The sequence below is a fragment of the Anabrus simplex genome, chromosome 1 (assembly GCF_040414725.1).
Source record: "Anabrus simplex isolate iqAnaSimp1 chromosome 1, ASM4041472v1, whole genome shotgun sequence".
Taxonomy (NCBI): domain Eukaryota; kingdom Metazoa; phylum Arthropoda; class Insecta; order Orthoptera; family Tettigoniidae; genus Anabrus; species Anabrus simplex.
The window spans coordinates 1299094623-1299114809 of NC_090265.1; the positions used below are offsets into that span (position 1 = coordinate 1299094623).

General features: G+C 37.8%; 1 protein-coding gene across 2 annotated transcripts in view; it reads right to left on the reverse strand.

Annotated features, from left to right (window-relative positions):
• Positions 1 to 399: 399 nt before the first annotated feature.
• The window catches only part of LOC136858282 (protein fem-1 homolog CG6966), a 186133-nt gene continuing 166345 nt past the window's right edge, over positions 400 to 20187 (reverse strand). For both annotated transcript variants that reach the window (XM_067137704.2, XM_067137705.2), the window contains exon 6: positions 400 to 3703. In XM_067137704.2, the coding sequence (XP_066993805.1) occupies positions 2647 to 3703 (1057 nt within the window). In that variant the 3' untranslated portion in view covers positions 400 to 2646. The remainder of the gene's footprint in view (positions 3704 to 20187) is intronic.

A 20187-nucleotide genomic window follows, 5' to 3' on the forward strand; every position in this document is an offset into this window, starting at 1 on the left:
ATAAGTCTAATTAGATGGAAGTCCTAGATTAGACTGAACAACATGACATGGAGTAACCAGTGATGGACAGTGTCATACGCTGCTGTTAGATCCATAAACTCATCTGGTGAGTTTCAAACCCATCATCTATGAACTGAGTGAGAATAAAAAGTTAGAAGAAGGGATGGCATTTGGCCTCCTAAGAGGCCTGGTGCAGGTCTTTCAAGCTGACACCGTATAGGTGACCTGCACATCTATGAGAACGGGGTCCTACCTACGATGAATTCTAATGCTGAAGACGGCATACACACCCAGCCCCGAGCAATTGGAATTAACCAATGAAGGTTAAAATCCCTGACCCGGCCGGGAATCGAACCTGGGACCCTCTGGACCAAAGGCCAGCATGCTAACCATTTAGCCATGGAGTAGGACACATCTTAAGACACCCAGAACTTGTTCAATTCATAAGAACAGTAGGGGTAGACCAAGGTGTGAATATGACAAGCAAATTAGAATAGATGTAGGATGTAGTAATTCTGCAGAAATGAACAGGTTAGCACAGGATAGAGTGGCATGGAAAGCTGCATCAAACCATTCTATTGACTGAAGACTCAAACAACAACATCAAGTCATTTATATAACATTTTCTTCCCTAGAATTTAAGCTAAACTATACAGTCACATCCAGTGCCTTATTTATTATGTCACCAGAATATACAGATCAGAAAGAAAATGATAACGTGGCTAAGAACTATGAAGTGGAACAGTGTTAGTTATAATAAATAATAACACATGACAGCACCCAATATGCTGCACATCACAATACAGTAAGCTGTTCACACCTGGCTACAAACTCTATTCCTCAGCATACACCAGGGTATCTAAATTTTGGCACCATCTGTAGAAAGGATGAGATTGTATAACTCTTCATCCCAAAGGAAGAGTTGAATCACTAGTATGGATATAGCAATGATAGCATTATGGATGTAAGGATGAGAGCATTTTGATAACGAACAAAGGAAGTAGAATGACTGGAATGGTAACTAATGAAATTTTGCAGAACAAATGATACCTGCAACATAAACTTGTTCACTGGGAAACCAAACATTACACAACAAATCAAGGAACATTAATGAGAAGATTCTTAATTATTACAGTAACCTGCAGTTCTATAACTAGCTTACTTATCTAAATATGGTAAGTATGAATCATTAATGATGGTGAAAAGTTCATGTTTCAACTAGAATTTCTTTTAAGTTTACACCGGCCGTATCGCTGTAATTCTAATAAAAGACGATACAGTGCCAGAACTTAGTAATAAGAGGAGTCCCTCGCGATGCCGACATCTATTGATAAAGCCTCCTGCTTTTAAGCGCTCAAATGCTGATCAACTGTGCAATTTTGGGCTCAGGAGGGCAAGCACTACATGACAGGTTCTGGAAATTTACGTAAAGGAAATACATGTGTACCAATGGTTGTGAATGGCTGCATGCGATATGTTATTCTTTTGGATAAGGAACAGGAAGATTTCATACCACCTCAATGGCTTTAAATGAGAAATGGAAAGGAAAAAATTACACACAAGCTCATGGGAAAACTTGTGAGAAAGAAAGAATAGTAGTAATTTCACAGCCAATACTATTAATGAATATTATCAAGAAGTACATTTAGTAGAGAATTCACCAGGAACATAGACAGCTTCTTAGAGAGCCATTCATTTTATTCCACAGTGAACATATCTCAGTCGTCTGATCTTTTCAGTGGGAAGTTCTCCTATAAAAGTAATTATTTTACAATATAAAAATAATTATTCTAAATATTAACAGTAAACAAGAAAGAACTTTCAGTAAAAATTATTCCCATATAACAGACTGAAGATGAAGAAATCTATTCATAATTACATGACAAAAGACACACCCCTTGAGCAATCAGTTGCAGGTATTGCTGTATATTTTAAACAAAGCATCAACTTTGCTTTTGTCCACCTATACTATAACCTTTACAACCAAACTATTAACCTCCAATTTCCACTCTGCAATTCATTATAATTCTGTTCACAACCAAAACTTATATCTACTGTTGATGGAGTTTTAAGGGCACAAACCTCAGGTTTGACTATATTTTCTAATAAAATTCAGATTACAAACGTGAAATATTCTTTACTTTGTGTTTATACCTTAAGTGATAGTTCGATCAGGGACTGCTAAGTTTTAAAATTCAGCTTACTAACATCCCTGCCAGAATATGGCATTTTGAATTTACCAGTGTTTTTAACTTTTAACTATTTAATTTAATAGATCATATCTTAAGGACTGTACAAAAGGAGTATATCTCTTACCATACTTGTATGAATCAAGGTTTCACTGCACCTTCTATTAGTCTGTTCTATATTTGTAGGTGATTTCATGTTTATGTACAAGAATTAGGAAAAATTACATGCAACTCTCATAACAGCCTTACAAAAGTTATCACATACAATTTTTGTGGCCCTCATTTAATGTATGACATATATTACGTACTTATCACAACTGCAAATTCCTCAACAATATCTTGACTATCTAATTAAAACTGACCTCAAGATTAAACTGAGCACTGAACCTGCAAATTTGATGTACGTAACTGGAACAAAATGTAGATGATAAACAAGAGGCATAATCTATGCTGTGTTTCAATGTTGTGCAATGAAAGCTTCTAACGATACAGGGACGTTTCCTTTATATGGCAATCTGTGTCTGCGTATGACTCTAGCAGCTAAGCAGCACAGAGTAGTGTACTTCAGGGGGTTGACAATTTCATGAAGGGCTTGACCCTTTAAAAGTTGCTGGAATGTCTGACCAGCACCGTTGATTGCATCCAGGTGAGCACCTCGATCCAATAAGGTGGTTGCTAGGGCAGGCGGACATGGTCGGACGTATGCTGCCAAATGCAAAGGGGTGCTTCCGTTATCATCTCTCGCGTGGACATCTGCACCTACGGTGAGTAACATCTCAGCCAACTGAGGTGAAGGAAACTGACAAGCAGGATAACGTCCAACAAGAGCCGCATCATGCGAACACGCTAGATGAAGGGCAGTGCAACCAAGACGACCCCGCACATTCTGTTTGACGAGTAAATACACTACCTGGTGCACTTTGTGAATTTGTTCTTCTGTGAGAGTGGGAAGCAATTTTGTCAGCAGACATGCAAGATGCAAGGAAATAACCAGAACACGATGAAGGTACGTAGTGTCACGCTCACCAGCGGGAATCTTCTCCAGCATGGTAACACCAGCTTGAACTTCATGTACAGACTTATGCAAAACTGTTAACAGATCTGTGAAGGTAACAGGGGGCACACGACGGCCCCGGGTAGAGGTCCTGCCTTGTTCACCCATCATAAATGAAAATAGTTCTGTGAAGGAAAAGAGGGAGCTTTGTGTCATTGGGTTAAGGGGATCCAACATTCTCTGCTGCATGTCCAAAGCATAGTTCCACAGAGCTACGCATCTTCCAAACTTCCCTGCATCGGCATACACAGCTCCTCTATACCGGATGTAATAACTGGTATCTGGATGAGCTGGACCAAGAATTCGTTCTCTAATAACTAATGCCTGCATCCTCATTTCATCTGGATCGGCTAACAAATCTTCTAGTCCTTCTGGATCACAAATTTCTCTAGCATGGTCATATGCTGCCACTGTTGCATGCTGCAGTGGTTTTTCCAAAATGTGAGGACTCCCCTTGTACCTATGAAAGACAAAAATGATAAAATTAATTAAGAACAATCTTACACAGGGCTAATTTGAAATAAGTTTGGATTGTAGGAGTCTGCTGAAGATCTTGTATAAGGATATTTCCCAATATTCATTAATGGCAGAAGCTAACAACCCAGAACATTCTCCCACTTCAATTCACAAGATTCTATTGGCATACTGGAATAATAATAATAATAATAATAATAATAATAATAATAATAATAATAATAATAATAATAATAATAATAATAATAATAATGTAATTACATTTTGATCTTAGCCAAGAGGCCGAGAAGCTAGCTTCTCTAGATCAAAGTGTAATTTTTATTATTATTATTATTATTATTATTATTATTATTATTATTTAGTGGCACAGTCAGTAGCAGTCCTTCTGTTTCCAAGATAATGAGTTTGATACTGGCCAAAATCAGAGGCAATTGAAGGTGTTCAGAGGCAAGAACTTTACACCATTGGCTTCTTGCTAGCACTTTACTTTTTTTTAAAAAAATTTTCATAGGAATACATTCTGTCAACTGCTATGAATTTCACAAGACACAAGTATGTTGATATTTTGTTCTGTAGAACCTTTTTAATTGTGCAGAAAGCCAGCAACCTGAAGTTATCACAATTTCTTATCCTCAAGCGCTGTTGGACTCTAACACAAGGTACAACAGTTATAATATTTCGGAGTACATGCATCGAGAAAGAAGTGGTTTTGACACAAAATTTGAAGGAACTTTGAACAATTTTACAGACAACAGAGATTATAACCCAATCCAACAAAACGGAAATTTAAGTTTTCTATCTCAATAATCGCTTGGCAAGTCTTTTAGGATAAAACAACCCCCAACCAAAAGGCCTAGGAGTAATATTAAAGCACTCTCTAACATCAGGTCCATCTATAAGATGCCTGGGAAGTAACTGAAGACTAAGAACAATATAATTAGAAAACTGATAGCAGACTTTTACATACAGCAGCCCTAGTACTAGCAGTTTCTGTTGCTGAATACTATCCTCCAGTGTGGTACCACTAAGGTCTGTATGTAAATAAGGTGGATGTCTAAAGCGAAGACACCACAAGAGTAATATTGAGCACCCTACAATTTACCCCAATTACTTGGTTTCATACACTCATCAAAATATCTCCTCCCAATCTGAGATGATAGAAGACAGCTGTTCATTAATGGCAGAAGCATAACAACCCAGAATTTACCTAACATACAGATATTCAATCCAGTTAAAAGTGAAGGTGTATGTAAGGAAAACTGATACTAGTTTCAATCACCACCACTCTGATGATACCATGCAACTACCAAGGCATCAATTACTTGGTGCTGACTGAGCCTTGTTAGAACTGGCCATGGCGGATACATCTCATTGCTGTTCATTATGGAAATGTCCGACTCCCGAAGTGCAACTATGGAAACCCAGACCAGAACATGTCCGACATCACTGAAGAAAGCTCTAAGAGATGGGGAGAGGGCAGCTGGAAGGATCTCTTGGAAATATCTCCGACAACATTAGAACAGGTCAAATCTCTAGCCCTGAAGATTCAATTCTAAGCTTTGCTTTTGTGTAGAGTATCTGCAATGCACGTTCCTTTTTAATATTCTTTTTGTTGTAAACAGCAACTACCACACAATACATAAAAACCCTAATATGACACAAACTTCAGCCAGGATTGAACCAGCTATGGTTGTAAGATCTATAAAAGCAACTAATGTTTTGTACAGTAATGATTATAGTTCTGAAACATGTTACTGATGCCCACGTATGTACCATCGTTACAATCTCATGAAACCGGTGTGGCTTCATGAAGGACTGAAGAACAACGAATGCCATACATATCTCCTGACAGCTGACAAAGAAATATATTCAACCAAGTTCTTTTTAGATTAGAAAAAAATGCATTTGATCAGGTCCTACTTTGTTCCCATTGTGTATCAGAAGCATATGTCCACCAGGTGGAACTCCTCTACACTGGCACCACCAACTCAGACCACTGTGCTGCTGGCATAACCAAACTATTTAAAATTTGAGTTAGTGTCTATCAAGGACCTACCCTGTTGCCATTGCTTTTCATCCTTATGTATGTACACTGCATCTGCAGACCTGCAAGCACCTCATCCTTGGACAATGCCATAAGTAGAGACGGGAATTTGCCTATTTGCCTATTTTATTCCTGTGTTCAGAAACGTAGGCTTTTGAGATATAAATCCGTTTCGGGGTCCTTTAAGCTAGATTTTGTTGGTTTTATTGTGCCTATAAATGCCTATTTCAGGGGTTTGTGCCTGTTTTGAGTATATTTGCCTATTTGATGCCTTTTTAATCTATTTTAAAGAAGCTGATTTTCTTCCAGTGCATTATATTGTAACTGGTGTTCTCGACAGAATTATCTTCTCATTTCTCAAGATCTATTTACTCCACGAACAAAAACGGGAATTTTCGGAAGTCAACAGAAATAGTTCTTGGGAAATTTTCATCAGGAGAAACACGGAACAATTTGACTTCGAAGCCTTCAACCCCTCCAACCTTTTAATACATATGCGAGAGCCAATCAACGTCGAACTACGTTGCATAACCCATATCCCTTATACCTCCTTCTCGATGTGAACTGTTGTACGAGTACGCTTCACCTTCAGAACGTGTTGTGAATTATTGTGAAGAAGTAGTGTGTCTGTGGCAATACCCAAAGAAAAATCACCGGGCGAGTTGGCTGTTCGCTTAGGGGCGTGCAGCTGTGAGCTTGCATGCGGGAGATTGTGGGTTCGAGCCCAACTGTCGGCAGGCCTGACAATGGTTTTCCGTGGTTTCCCATTTTCACACTAGGAAAATGCTGGGGATGTAACTGAATTAAGGCCACGGTCGCTTCCTTTTCACACCTAGGCCTTTCCCATCCCATTGTCACCATAAGACCTATCTGTGTTGGCATGACACAAAAAGAAAAATTGTAATTGCAAAGAAAAATCGTCAAAGTCCTACTGGCTGAAGCGGGGGATCACAAGGGATCCCAATTTCACTACGGATGGAAGGGTAGTCTTCTGCCAAGCTTGCTGTAAGGAGGTAAGTTCATTTGTTCCTTTTAACCTTTTTTTGTGACTGAACTACGATCGCATTTCATTGTAACATTTATAGGCCTATTAAATTACGTATTGTGGAAAGTTGTCATGTTACATTGCTGTATTAGTTGTGAACTTTCAATAATTTATATTGCTCAAGTTTAAATAATCATTTAATTACTGAGGTAGAACCCCAGTGGTCTCTTGTCACAGAGTGGATGAAAATTAAAAATCGGTATTCTGAACTCTGATTCATTCCCTGTGAAAATAGAGGTTTACAACTAAAATATTTTTCTTTCTTTCTTTCCTTCTTTCTTAATCGATTTGCCTTCCAGGGTAGATTTTTCCCTCGGACTCAGCAAAGGATCCCACCTCTACTGTCTCAACGGTAGTGTCCTGGAGCGTGAGGCTTTGGGTGGGGGATACAAATGGCGAGGAGGATTAGTACCTCGCCCAGACAGGCTCACCTTCTATGCTGAACAGAGGCCTTGTGAAGGCATAGGAAGATTGGAAATGGACAGACAAAGAAGAGGGAATGAAGTGGGCGCATTCTTAAGTTATCGTAGGTAACATCCCGGCATTTTTCTGGAGGAGAAGTGGGAAATCACGGAAAACCACTTCGAGGGTGGCTGAGGTGAGGTTCGAACTCCCTCTACTCAATTGACCTCCCAAGGCTGAGTGGACCCCGTTCCAGCCCTCGTGTCACTTTTCAAATTTTGTGGCAGAGCTGGGATTCGAATTCAAGCCTCCGTGGGTGGCGTCTAATCACACTAACCACTACACCACAGAAGCGAACTACAACTGACATTTAATTTTTTTAAATCGTGAGTAACTTTCACCAGCGCTATGTGTAGGCTCTAGTGAACTCTATTATGCTTCCGCTAAGCCTTCGCAAAACATGAGATGAAGATCGAATGTGGTGCTGCTAGGACAATATCACAGAGGCTAGACATACAGGATGGCATGGCTTGGACGATGTCACAGCATGTTTTACAAGGCTGCAAAGACTATCTTTACAGGGTCAGGCCAGTGAAAAAACCGTTGGTCTGGATTGGAGAAGTCCGGTTAGTAACCGTTGTGCTGAGGGGGCAAGCAAAGAGAGTCTGCGTTGCGTAAGCTCTAGCATCCCATCTAGAATCTTGCTAAATTGTGACAAAAAAGTAAGGTTAATGGCGAATGCCATGACAGTTTCAAACCACGCGGTTTTCTAAATTTCAACGAGGGTGGCAGCCTTGTGGGCACACATGATGCAGGATCTATTGCAGGCAACAGAAAATAGTCTTCATGACAGCTGACCCGGCTGACCAAAGCCGGTGAATAGCAAAATCGTTATCGTAGGTAACAAAACTGAGATTTATAGTGCCACCAATTTAATTCTTCTATATAAGTAAGAATACTGCTAGGGGCAGCTTGGTGAGTCCCTGGCAAGCATATAGGAAGGATCTCTCCTCTACGCTACTCAGGTATCGTTTCACGTCATTTTTATTAAACTCGACAGGAAACTGTCAGATTATAACTGAACAATTTTGAGGACATATTTCCATGTAAATTACGATTTCTCTTGCTCCTACTTTAAAGTTTTGTACTTCTAGAAACATCACCTCTAATAGTTTTTTCTTTTTTTTATGAAACAATTGCATGATTATACTAAGCATTATTGACAATTAGCCCACCTCTAGAAATTTAAGATTTACGAACGTTTTAATTTAAGTCAATTTTAGTATTTTTCAGATCAAATGTGAAAAGATACCATATAGATCAACGTAGAAATACTGTGATGCATTTGACACGAGTACAGAAAGCTGTGTCATCGCAGCTTTTCTACCTGTCCAATATGAGCAGCGACCAACAACAATTTTCTATAGACCCGTGCACTACAATGGCGGGAGCTAATGCCCCCTGCATAAACTGGAGCATCTTCAAACTTCAACAAGCTGCTGGGAGCAATCACCGAGTTGGAGAAGAGTGGCTTTCCCCTGGTGAGGTCATTTAGGGTTGTGGAAGAAGTCAGGAGAAGTTTTGACCGAATCTCTGGGAAGGTAGCCGCTGTCAACAAAAAGTTCCATAAGAGTCCTGCAGCAGAATCCATGTTGGAAAGCAATGGTAAAAGTAGTCTGGGTGCTACGAGGTGAGGTAGATGAAGCAGTTGAACTAAAACCAGATGAAGTGGCTTCATTGAAGTTTTGTCCAATCACTTCCTGTGATGTTGAGAGATCTTTCTCTCAGTACAAAACATTCTGCCCGACAGGAGAACAAGATTGTTACTGGAAAACATTGAAAAGTTGCTTGTTGTAAATTCCTTTTATAGTAATTGAGCGTGTTATTAAATTATAAGTATTTTTTCATGCCTATTTTATACATTAGTGCCTATTTACATGCCTATTTTGGCTAATTTAAGAGCCTATATGCCTGCCTATTTTAACTGTTTTTAGTGCCTATAATTCTCGTCTCTAGCCATAAGACAATGAAGTCAACTAATGGAAGACAAGATTTGATGATTTCAAACTGTGGATCAACCTGTAAGGACAAGTACTTTGAATACAACATTCAGACAAATGGTACAACTGTAGTAGATGATATCTCTCTTGTCAAGATTTCTGAAGTCCTGTTGCCTTAGCTCCCTGTGAACAACTGATGGCACTATTCTCCGAGATGCTTCAAGCCCATGTCAATGACACCTGAAGTGGCAATGAATCATAGGTGTCCTCTGTGAATGGAAGATCCTGCTGAGTCTCAAGACAAACATCTACTGCACGATTATAGGTGCAATGGCACTTTATCAGCCTGAATGCTGGGCAGCAACAAAGTGAACAAGCAGATGCTTCACAGAACGGAGATGAGGATGCACAGATGATATATGGGAATTGCATGGCTTTACCAAATCAGAAATGTAACCATACGTAATACCTTCAGTATTGCCTCCATTTCAGATGAGATGAGGTCGGTAGGAAAAAACGGAAACAATGGCCAGGAAGACAACTTCCTGGTATGGTCATTTGGTCACAATAGATGTAGAAACTGTTACAAGAACGGACTTTCTGCCCACATGGAACAACACCCCTAGATATGACAAGGAAGTGATGGATGGATTATTTGATGGAAGCAGTAGGTGTCTATTCTGCCGTTGCTGCAGGCCAGACATTGAAGAGCCTTTCTGAACAGAGACCCTGAATCGTGATAAAAACATCACCAAGGGAAAAGAGAAGTAGGTAAACTGCAGGATAAGAGTAGTATTGTCAAGACAAAGAGGTTTTGCAATATGAGAATGTCAGTAGAAAATTTTAAAAATTCTTATAGAAATAAAGGCAGGAAAGAGGATGACCTGGAATGAGATGGAAGGACGTGACAGTAAAGTTATTGAAGCAAGGGGAGTCTACAGCACCAAAGTGTTTAAGGGGGAATGGTGATGGGCAGACATAAATTTATCATCATCATCATCATCTTCGTCGTCGTCATCGTCGTGTGGCCTGAGTTACTGAGTTTCAGACTTTCTGAAGTGGGGCCACATAATTGGTTTGGCTATCAGTTTTGACATTCTGATTGTGCTACTGTCTATTAGTGAAAGCAGATCTGGATGGTCCCTGTGGCCAAGTTTAATTCGTTGGGCAGCATTGACTGCACCAATAAATATGTTACCCTTGTATTGGTAGGTTTAATGGCATGTAAAAAAAATCCTACAGGAAAAAATTCCCGCACCTCAGCATCTCCAAAACTGAACAAGTAGTTAATGAGACGTAAAAACCAACATTATTATTATTATATAGATTGCTACTTTCATGGCCCGTATTAATAAACATGGCAATGCAGTCTTTGGGCTTTGGTAGTGTTAAGAAAAAAGAAGAAATTCTTGTCTCTGCAAAACGTGCCATTCTTTCTTTCTTTCTTTCTTTCTTTCTTTCTTTCTTTCTTTCTTAGGTTTACACTTTTTTTTTACATTGTAACCAAAGGTTTTTCAACCTAACGCTCCTTTTCAGCCATTCCTCAACCAAGATATTCTGCGGTTTTACAGGTTCTTTCTCTGGATCATCTCTCAACCCCACAACTTTCTTCCTAAAAGACGGTCCTCTCCGTTATGTCCTCTGGTCTTGTATCATTCATCTGCATGTCTTTGTTCACCTCCTTCAACCAGCGGCGATGATATTTCCATTTTTCCTGGAAAGTGAGCAATTTGTGCACCAAGCTTGTATAGTGTCTTCTATAATTTGTAATCTAATGGTACTGAGTAGGTGGACCCTTCTCTACCCTTTGATAAGTGATCAATTGTCAATGGACCATAACGAAATTCATAACCTATGAGGTATTTATCCTCCAGACAATTTCATAAGCCTTCTCAATGCTGCGAGTGAAGTCTGTCTTTTCCTAATACATATAAAGTATCTGTATCAAATGAGACCTGGCTCAATACAAGGGAATACAATAAATGGAACTACAAGGAAATTTCCTTGTGGTTCTGTTAGCTCCTGACACAGGAAGGAACTACTTCCAAAACTCTTTGTGCGCCGATCACATCCTCGGCAGTTTTGTAACAAGCCTCAACAAACACCAACGCTGTTCTTATTTGCAAGGTATATTTACATACTTCATAACACACGTTATCAGTTAAGTGGTGCCCTTGTAAATATATCTAGCAGTAGAGTAAATTATGCTCTCTAAGATTATGGTTTTAGTTACTTGAAATAAGTTTTATTTAGAATTCACCAACAGCATATCAGTTGCAACTAAACACAAAGTTGGTGGTGCCCAATAAGGCTCAAACCATTTGAATCATGTTGTGATGACAAAGTTCCACTCTACTGGTCAAAAAATAGGAAAGCAGATGAAAGTAGAGCAATCAGCAGGTGAGTGTTTGTCAAGATAAATGGGTAAAGTGTGGCCAAAAGCAATGTCCCCAGCAAGTGTTATCTCTGGGTTCCATGCAAATGGTATTTATCCATTTGACATCATTCCTGAAAGTGCCTTCGTTCCATTGTATCCTATGCAGCAGCCTGTTCCACCAGAAGACTTGCCAACTGAACCTCAGTGGGACGAAAACTCGCGAAATCTAGAACCATTAACTAAATCCAGCAAAAGGAGATTTCCTACTGACAACTCAAGTGATTCCAGCTCAAGTGTGAGTGAACATTTTTCAGTTCACAACAGTTCGAATGATTTAGATTCTGATGATGATGATTTGGAATTTTCTTTCAAAGAGATTTTAGAAATGCCTGAATTTAAAAGGAAAATTCACATTCCTAAAAGAAATGCCTTTAATTACAAGGCTCCACTTGTCACAAAGACAATGTTTGATGACAAAATCTCGAAGTACCATGCAAATACCGGTGACCAAACTAGACATAATTCTGCTGGAAGAGATCTTACGATAAATTCTAAGAAAACCAGTTCCAAGAAAATGTTCACCATTTCTAGAAAGGAGAAAGGTCTGAAGAAAACTCAGTACGAGGGAAAATTTGTTAAGGCTGCGCCTAACACCCATCAAGGAGAAAGTAGTCAATCCAGGAAAGGGTGAAGCAGAAATTAGTAAGCTGGTTTACCACATCTGTTGTGAAGAAAAAAAAAGTGCGTGTTGTTACAGTAATATTCTTTATTCCTATATGTTTTACAGATGCATTGTAATGAAACTTTCTGAACGTTCTAAAATACAGTAAATAAATTAAGACATTTTTTCATAAAAGACACTATATGTTTTTACCCAAGAGCGAATATTTTTGTATTTATATAGAAGGCTCAAACTGCAGAAATTGGGATATTTTCCAATTATTTTTAAGGCTAATCTATTTTACCTTGTGTCAATAAATGCAGCAAGTATCAATAAAACATAATAAATAATAAGAGCTCAGAATATAACTTTTATTTCTAAAAATCAAGGGTAGGCCTTACTGGGGGCCAATTATGGGTCTTATTTGGATCAGGTGTTCTTTTTAAGACCCACTGGTATTAGCTACTAATTTATTTTGTTGCAGATATACTACAGAAGTTAAACAACTTTTAATGGATAAATTTTATGTTGCAAAAACGGGAGTATATTTTACTGCTTTTCAGAAATACCATCTCAGAGAGGAATAACAAGCCACTAAACGTTACACAGTCTTTTCAAAGGAGATCCATCCATAACCCATTTTAGCAACTATTTCTTGAAGAATTTCCACGTTCTGTACTACTGTCTGAAGATTTGTCTCCTAGGAGCCAAACAGTCAAAAGTGATTCCTGTGTTTTTATATCCTACTCTCACTCCATTTTGAAGATCACTTTCGGACAACTTTTTTCTCCACTCTCCAATTGGCCTACCTTCTCCAAAACACAAGTGAACAGGAGTGGGGAAAGACCAACCCCTGCCTCAGGCCTGTTTTTATCTCAAATGGTTCCGATAGCTCACTCAGGAACCAGTCAGTCAGTCAGTACGAGGCTCTTTTATCAGTGCCAGGGTGCTTAGTGTCTTGTGATCCACTAAATCATACCGATATGCTTTCTTAAAATCTTAAGAAATCATTTACACAGTGATCTGTATAGATGAAAAATTACAATTCAAAATCAAAAGATGATCCATCTATTCAATACAATTTTGTTATTGAAGTTTTCTTTTCGCTAGTTTCAACCCAACAGTAAGGTCATCTTCAGTCATTTAACCTTAAAATTGACAAAAACATAACTAAGTATATATAATAAAAGAAGTATCGAAACCTAGTCTTCAAAATTAATGAAACATGAGGCTTTTAAGAGGCTGGAATTGTTAAGGTTTTGGGAGTTATACTAAAGACAATGGGTTGGAGATATAGCACCATATCTGAAGTACTTATTTGACTAATGTTTGCATGAAGAAGCTATACCAAATGAATGGAGAGTTGCTATAGTAGTCCATGTGTATAAAGGAAAGGGTGATAGACATAAAGCTGAAAAATACAGGCCAGTCAGTTTGACATGCATTGGATGTAAGCTTTGGGAAAGCATTCTTTCTGATATTAGACATGTTTGCAAAATTAATAACTGGTTCGACAGAAGGCAGTTCGGGTTTAGGAAAGGTTATTCCACTGAAGTTCAACTTGTAGGATTACAGCAAGATATAGCAGATATCTTGGATTCATGAGGTCAAATGGACTTTATCACGATTGACCTGTCTAAGGCATTTGATAGGGTGGATCATGGGAGACTACTGGCAAAAAAAAAAAAAGTGCAATAGGACTAGACAAAAGAGTGACTGAACGGGTGGCTGTATTTCTAGAAAACAGATCTCACAAAATTACAGTAGGCGAAGCTTTATCTGACCGTGTAATAATCAAGAGGCGAATTCCTCGAGGCAGTATTACTGGGCCGTTATGTTTTCAAACTAGCTGATGTACCTGTGCTTTGCTACGGGATTTTCAGAAAGACTGTCTTTGTGGTTTTCCAAACTACAGTTAACTTAGGCCATTACAAAAACATCAGTAGGAACGTAGGGATTAAAAGCAATGTTATCATATCAAATACTCGCTCAAACGAAAAACCGCACATTTTCTCACTTTTAACAAACAGTACTATAATGCAGATCTAACAGTCCAAAGTTCCAGTGCTTGAATGACCAGGCCGCAGACAGTCATGAACACTCCCCTGCCACTGTTCCGTTAAATATACACACTGCTCATTCCGATCAGTGCCTCAGAGTAAGGATTGAATAGCTCGAATGCTATGATGAGCCAGTTTGTTACGTACCAGTAGTATCAGAAAATTTATGTACCAGAGGAATGGCATGCTTAAGAAGAAAGTTACCTAACTCCCCAGCTACTTCCCGCCAATTTTCAAGCAGGCTGTTATACTCGGTACGACCAGGCGAGTTGGCCGTGTGGTTAGGGGCGCGCAGTTGTGAGTTTGCATCCGGGAGGTAGTGGGTTCGAAAACCACTGTCGATAGCCCTGAAGATGGTTTTCCGTGGTCTCCCATTTTCACACCAGACAAATACTGGGCCTGTACTATAATTAATGCCAGGGCCACTTTCTTTCCACTCCTAGCCCTTACCTATCCCATCGTCGCCATAATACCTATCTGTGTCGGTGTGACGTAAAGCAAGTTTTATAAAAGTACTTGGTATACAGCAGTAATCCCATCTGTCGGACATGACTGGCAACAGAGGACACAAAGCACATCACAACAAACAACGGTCAATGTAATATTATTGTATTGGAGGACTTCACATTTAGTTTTCTTTCGACTCTGTGATATTAGGGCGTCTTACGAAATTATTTATAGCGTAAACTGTAGTTCCTTATTCCCCGACTTTAAATAAAGATTTTCATTAAATTCTGTTTACCCATTTTCTTGTGACTTGGCGCTCATATGCACTTAGCAACAAAAATCCAAATTCATTAATATCTCTGTTATCATAGCTGGTACGGTAAAAATGTATAGGACACAAATGATCGGAAATTTAAAACTGTATAACTTTAGTAATGTAGTATTTATCGATAGGACCACTAATAACACAAATACTTGAGAATTAAATTTTAGGCCTTCCTCTAAACTACCATTTATGGCCTAGATTGTAGTGACTTATTCCCGGACACTACATACTGATTTTCATTAAATTATCTTCAGCCGTTTTCTCGTGATACGTGTACATACATACATACATACATACATACATACATACATACATACATACATACATACATACATAAATTATGGAAAATTAAGAAGTGTTTTTCCTTGCTACTATGGACACGACCGACACAGAAATACCATCCTTTTTAAATTTTTAGCAATGTACAGACAAAACTGTTATTATATATATATATACTAGCTGATATACCCGTGCTTCGCAAAGGGATTCTAAATTGTATACAGAATTCTAGGTTAGGTAGTGTACACGTTGTGAGCAAGATTGTATTAACTTGCATAGCTCTTAACGTTACCCTAGAAACGCGACGGGGAAGTCACCAAACATATTTTCTCATATGAAGACTGAGTTAGGAAATTTTCATTGTAATGGTAGACCTGCTTGCATACCTTCAGTCACAGTCAGGTTGGGGTGTTTTCATTATAATGGTAGGCACTCACTCTCCACCTGCCTTTTTACATCCTCAGAAAGACTGTCTTAGTGGTTTTTCCAACTGAAATGAACATACATTACAATGACGTCAGTAGGAATGGCGCGATTAAAAGCAATGATTTCAAATGAAATACCCGTTCAAATGAAACACCACACATTTTCTCACTTTTAATGAACAGGACTACACTACCGATCTAACAGTCCAAAGTTCCAGAGCTGGAATGACCAAGCCGCAGACAGCCGTGATCCATGAACACTCTTCTTATTTTTTCGGCGGGGAGAGGGTCGAATAGTGGAGGCTCCCAGGGCAAAAACTATGCCCTTTTACTAATCTGTTTTATAGGAGTACCCGATGAGTCGGAAAATATCAATTCATTACACTGGCGGCGGAAAAATCTATCTAACTTGGAAGGAAATATTTCCTCCAAGCCAGAGTAGAAACCCCCTCTCCACTGCTAATTTGGAATAAAATGAATGTAGAATTTAATAAAACTGAAGAAAAAGAAGCTTTTCTTAAGAAACAGCTCTTTTCAAGGTTGAATTTGAGTTATTTAGTGAATTGTGGGGCTATAATTTGGAATAAACCTAAATTGTAATTCTAGACCAGGCCATACTACTACTAAGTGAGCCTCTGCCTTAAGTATGCACAATGCTCATTCAAAACAGCGCGTCAGAGTAGAGATCGAATAGCTGGAATACTTGATTTATCAGTTTCATTTTCCGTATTGACCGTTATCATAAGTTATAGACGAGAAAGGTTCCACCTTATCAATACAAATTTATTTATACAAACATCTACAGTACCGGTTTCGACTCTTTACATGTAGTCATCCTCAGCTGTACACCGTTACCTTCACATAAATCAAATTAGTTGATTTGCCTTGTCCACAATAATAGTCATAATGATAGGATATATCTTACTTCTAATTGAGCATACATCAGGGTAAATTCGACTATATACAATCTAAAATGTGTAGGTGAATTTTTTTAGGCCTAAAATCATGTAAATGGGCTGTTATTAAAAGTACAATTACGTAAACACTTTTTTTAAAATATATGTGAAATAAGTAAAATGTTGTCTTAAAATATACAGTTCAAGTAAAATCCGTTATAATAAATAAATAGGAAACTTTTTGTTGGAATAACTTTTCGTTTTGCGTACGTTGATTTTCTTCAATATGATGTGAAAATCGTATAAATGGACTATTATTAAAAGTACAGTTACATAAACACAAAAATATATATAGTAAGTTACATGTAGAATGCCATCTTAAAATGTGCAAATTCATGTAAGATCCGTTACAGTACATAGGAAACAATTATTTAGAGTAAGTTAACGGTCTTGCATTTGTTGATTTTCTTCAATATGATATGGAGAATGTCTATGCTTTTTTTGTAAGTGGTGCTCTTCTTTCTGCTGTATATTATGCTTATTCATTAGTTTATGGTTGACTTATCAATCATTAATAACAAGTCTGATGTATTGTCCGAGGTAGATGTGTGCAGCTGGGGTTGAATATGGCTGGAGTATTGAATGTAATTTCTATTCTGTGAGTGTCAAATGCAGGAAGGTGGGTCTTCTCTGGTCTATAAATGCCGATGTGTGTCAGTAAGAAACGAAAAATGGAATTAAGAATTTGTAGTCTGAGGAATGCAGCTGAGGTGCAGCTGAGGTACAGCTGAGGTACAGCTGAGGATGACTAAATGTAAAGAGTCGAAACCGGTACTGTAGATATTTGTATAAATAAATTTGTATTGATAAGGTGGAACCTTTCTCGTCTGTAACTTATTATAGCTGGAATACTACGATGAACCAGTGTGTTACGTACCAGCTGTATCAGTAAATGTATGAACCAGAGGAATAGCATGCTAAAGAAGAAAGTTTTCTAACCCCCCGGCTGTTTCCCGCCAATATTCAGTCAGACTGTTATACTCGGTACGCAGCAGTAATCCCATCTACCGGAGTTGAGAGAGGCAGCATAAGAGACAGAGAACATCACAACAAACAATGGTCAATATAATGTTATTGTTGATCAATGTTGTGCGCTTTCGATATTGTAGGCCTTCATATTTAGTTTTCTTCCAACTCTGAAATACCACTCTTATCATACTCGGTACGGCAAAACTGAATAAAAGATAAATGATCGGAAATTGTATTCTCTATAACTTTAATTATGTAGTACTTTCCAATAGGACCAATAACGTAGGTATTTAAAAATTACCTTTTAGGCACCTTCCCTTAAACTACTATTTCATCCAGGATGAATACAATTGTTTATAGCTTAGACTATAGTTTATTATTCCCCGACTCTATATACCGATTTTCATTAAAGTCTCTTAACCCATTTTCTCGTGGCTCGGCGTTGATATGGACTTAGCAACAAAAATACAAATTCATGAATATCTGTTATCATAGCCGGTACGGAAAAAATATATAGGCCTAAGACATAAGTGGTCTGAACTTTTATTCTATATAACTTTGGTTATGTAGTATTTATTGATACGACCACTAATAATATAAATATTTAAAACTTAAATTTTAGGCCTTCCCTTAAACTACCATTTCCCTCAGTGTGAATAAAATTATTTACAGCCTAGATTGTAGCGACTTATTCCCCGACTTTGCATACCAACTTTTTATTAGGGTAGGATCACTAATAATACAAATATTTGAAAATTAAAGTTTAGGCCTTCCCCTGAACTACCATTTCTGTCAGTGTGAAATTATTTATGGCCTAGATTGTAGCAACTTATTTCCCGACTTTGCATACCAATTTTCATTCAATTATCTTTAACCGTTTTCTAGTGATGTGTGGACAGACAGACAGACAGACAGACAGACAGACAGACAGACAGACAGACAGACAGACAGAGAGACAGACAGACAGACAGACAGACAGACAGAGACAGAAATTACGGAAAAGTAAAAAGCGCATTACCTTGTTACTGTGGACATAACCGATACAGAAATACCATTCTTTTCAAATTCTGAGCAATGTACAGACAAAACTCTTATTTTATATATATAGATGATAGATGATATGAGTAAAAAAAGTGGGATCAAAGATAAGGCATTTTGTGGATGATGTTATTCTGTATAGAGTAATAAATAAGTTACAAGATTGTGAGTAACTGCAAAATGACCTTGATAATGTTGTGAGATGGACAGTGAGTAATGGTATGATGATAATTGGGGTCAAAAGTCAGGTTATGAGTTTCACAAATAGGAAAAGTCCTCTCAGTTTTAATTACTGCGTTGATGAGGTGAAAGTTCCTTATGGGAATCATTTTAAGTACCTAGGTGTTAATGTAAGGAATGATTTTCATTGTGGTAATCACATAAATGGGATGGCAAATACAGGGTACAGATCTCTGCACGTGGTTATGAGGATGTTTAGGGGTTGTAGTAAGGATGTAAAGAAGAGGGCATTTAAGTCTCTGGTAAGACCACAAATAGAGAATGGTTCCAGTGTACGGGACCCTCGCCAGGATTACTTGATTTGAAACTGGGAAGAATTCAAAGAAAAGCAGCTCAATTTGTTCTGGGTGATTTATGACAAAAAGTAGCGTTACGAAAATGTTGCAAAGTTTGGGCTGGAAAGAACTAGAAGAAAGTAGACGAGCTGTTCGACTAAGTGGTATGTTACTTGTAACTATTCTCATTTTAGAACCCATATTGAAGATCAATTATGATGTAAAAATACAATGGTTTATTACAATCCACCTATTTGATACATAATTAGCTTTGTTAGGATTACATCCTTACTAAATTGTTATACATGGTACATGTTTTGCTCTTTTTCTGAGCATCATTAGCCACTATAGTTATTCTAGATTAATTAGGATCTTGACCTTGAACTTCGAAATAATTTATGCTACTTTACAAACATATGCGATTTTACCAAATTCTTTACAACCTTAATAATTACAATGTTCATGTATGAATCAAAACTATGGATCTAAAAAACTTTACTGTACATGTTCATTTTAATCTATTATAATATTAAAAAGATTGTTCTTTAAGCTGAAAACATTAATTGTCTAAAATCTTGAATATAACGTCATCTCTTAAATGTAGAAAATGAACGAGAGACTGTTAATGAAATTAAAATTTTACTCGAGATCCGGCTAAAATATTTTGTTTGTGTTCATTAGAACATTTAGGCGTCTTTAAAACTTCATGCTGCTTCATTTTATGAATTAAAGCTAATTGGGTTTAGCATGTCTACCATAAATGGTATTGTAGTTTCACCCTATCGTTGACTTAATGCTGGAATGATTTGTTATATGTCAGGAGTCTGTTTGTTGTTTATTCCTAAAACGTTGTGTGCTTGCATGGGCCATTAGTCTGAAGGTACGCTCTAATTTGAAGTTGAAATTTGATGTGAACACTCCAATTTT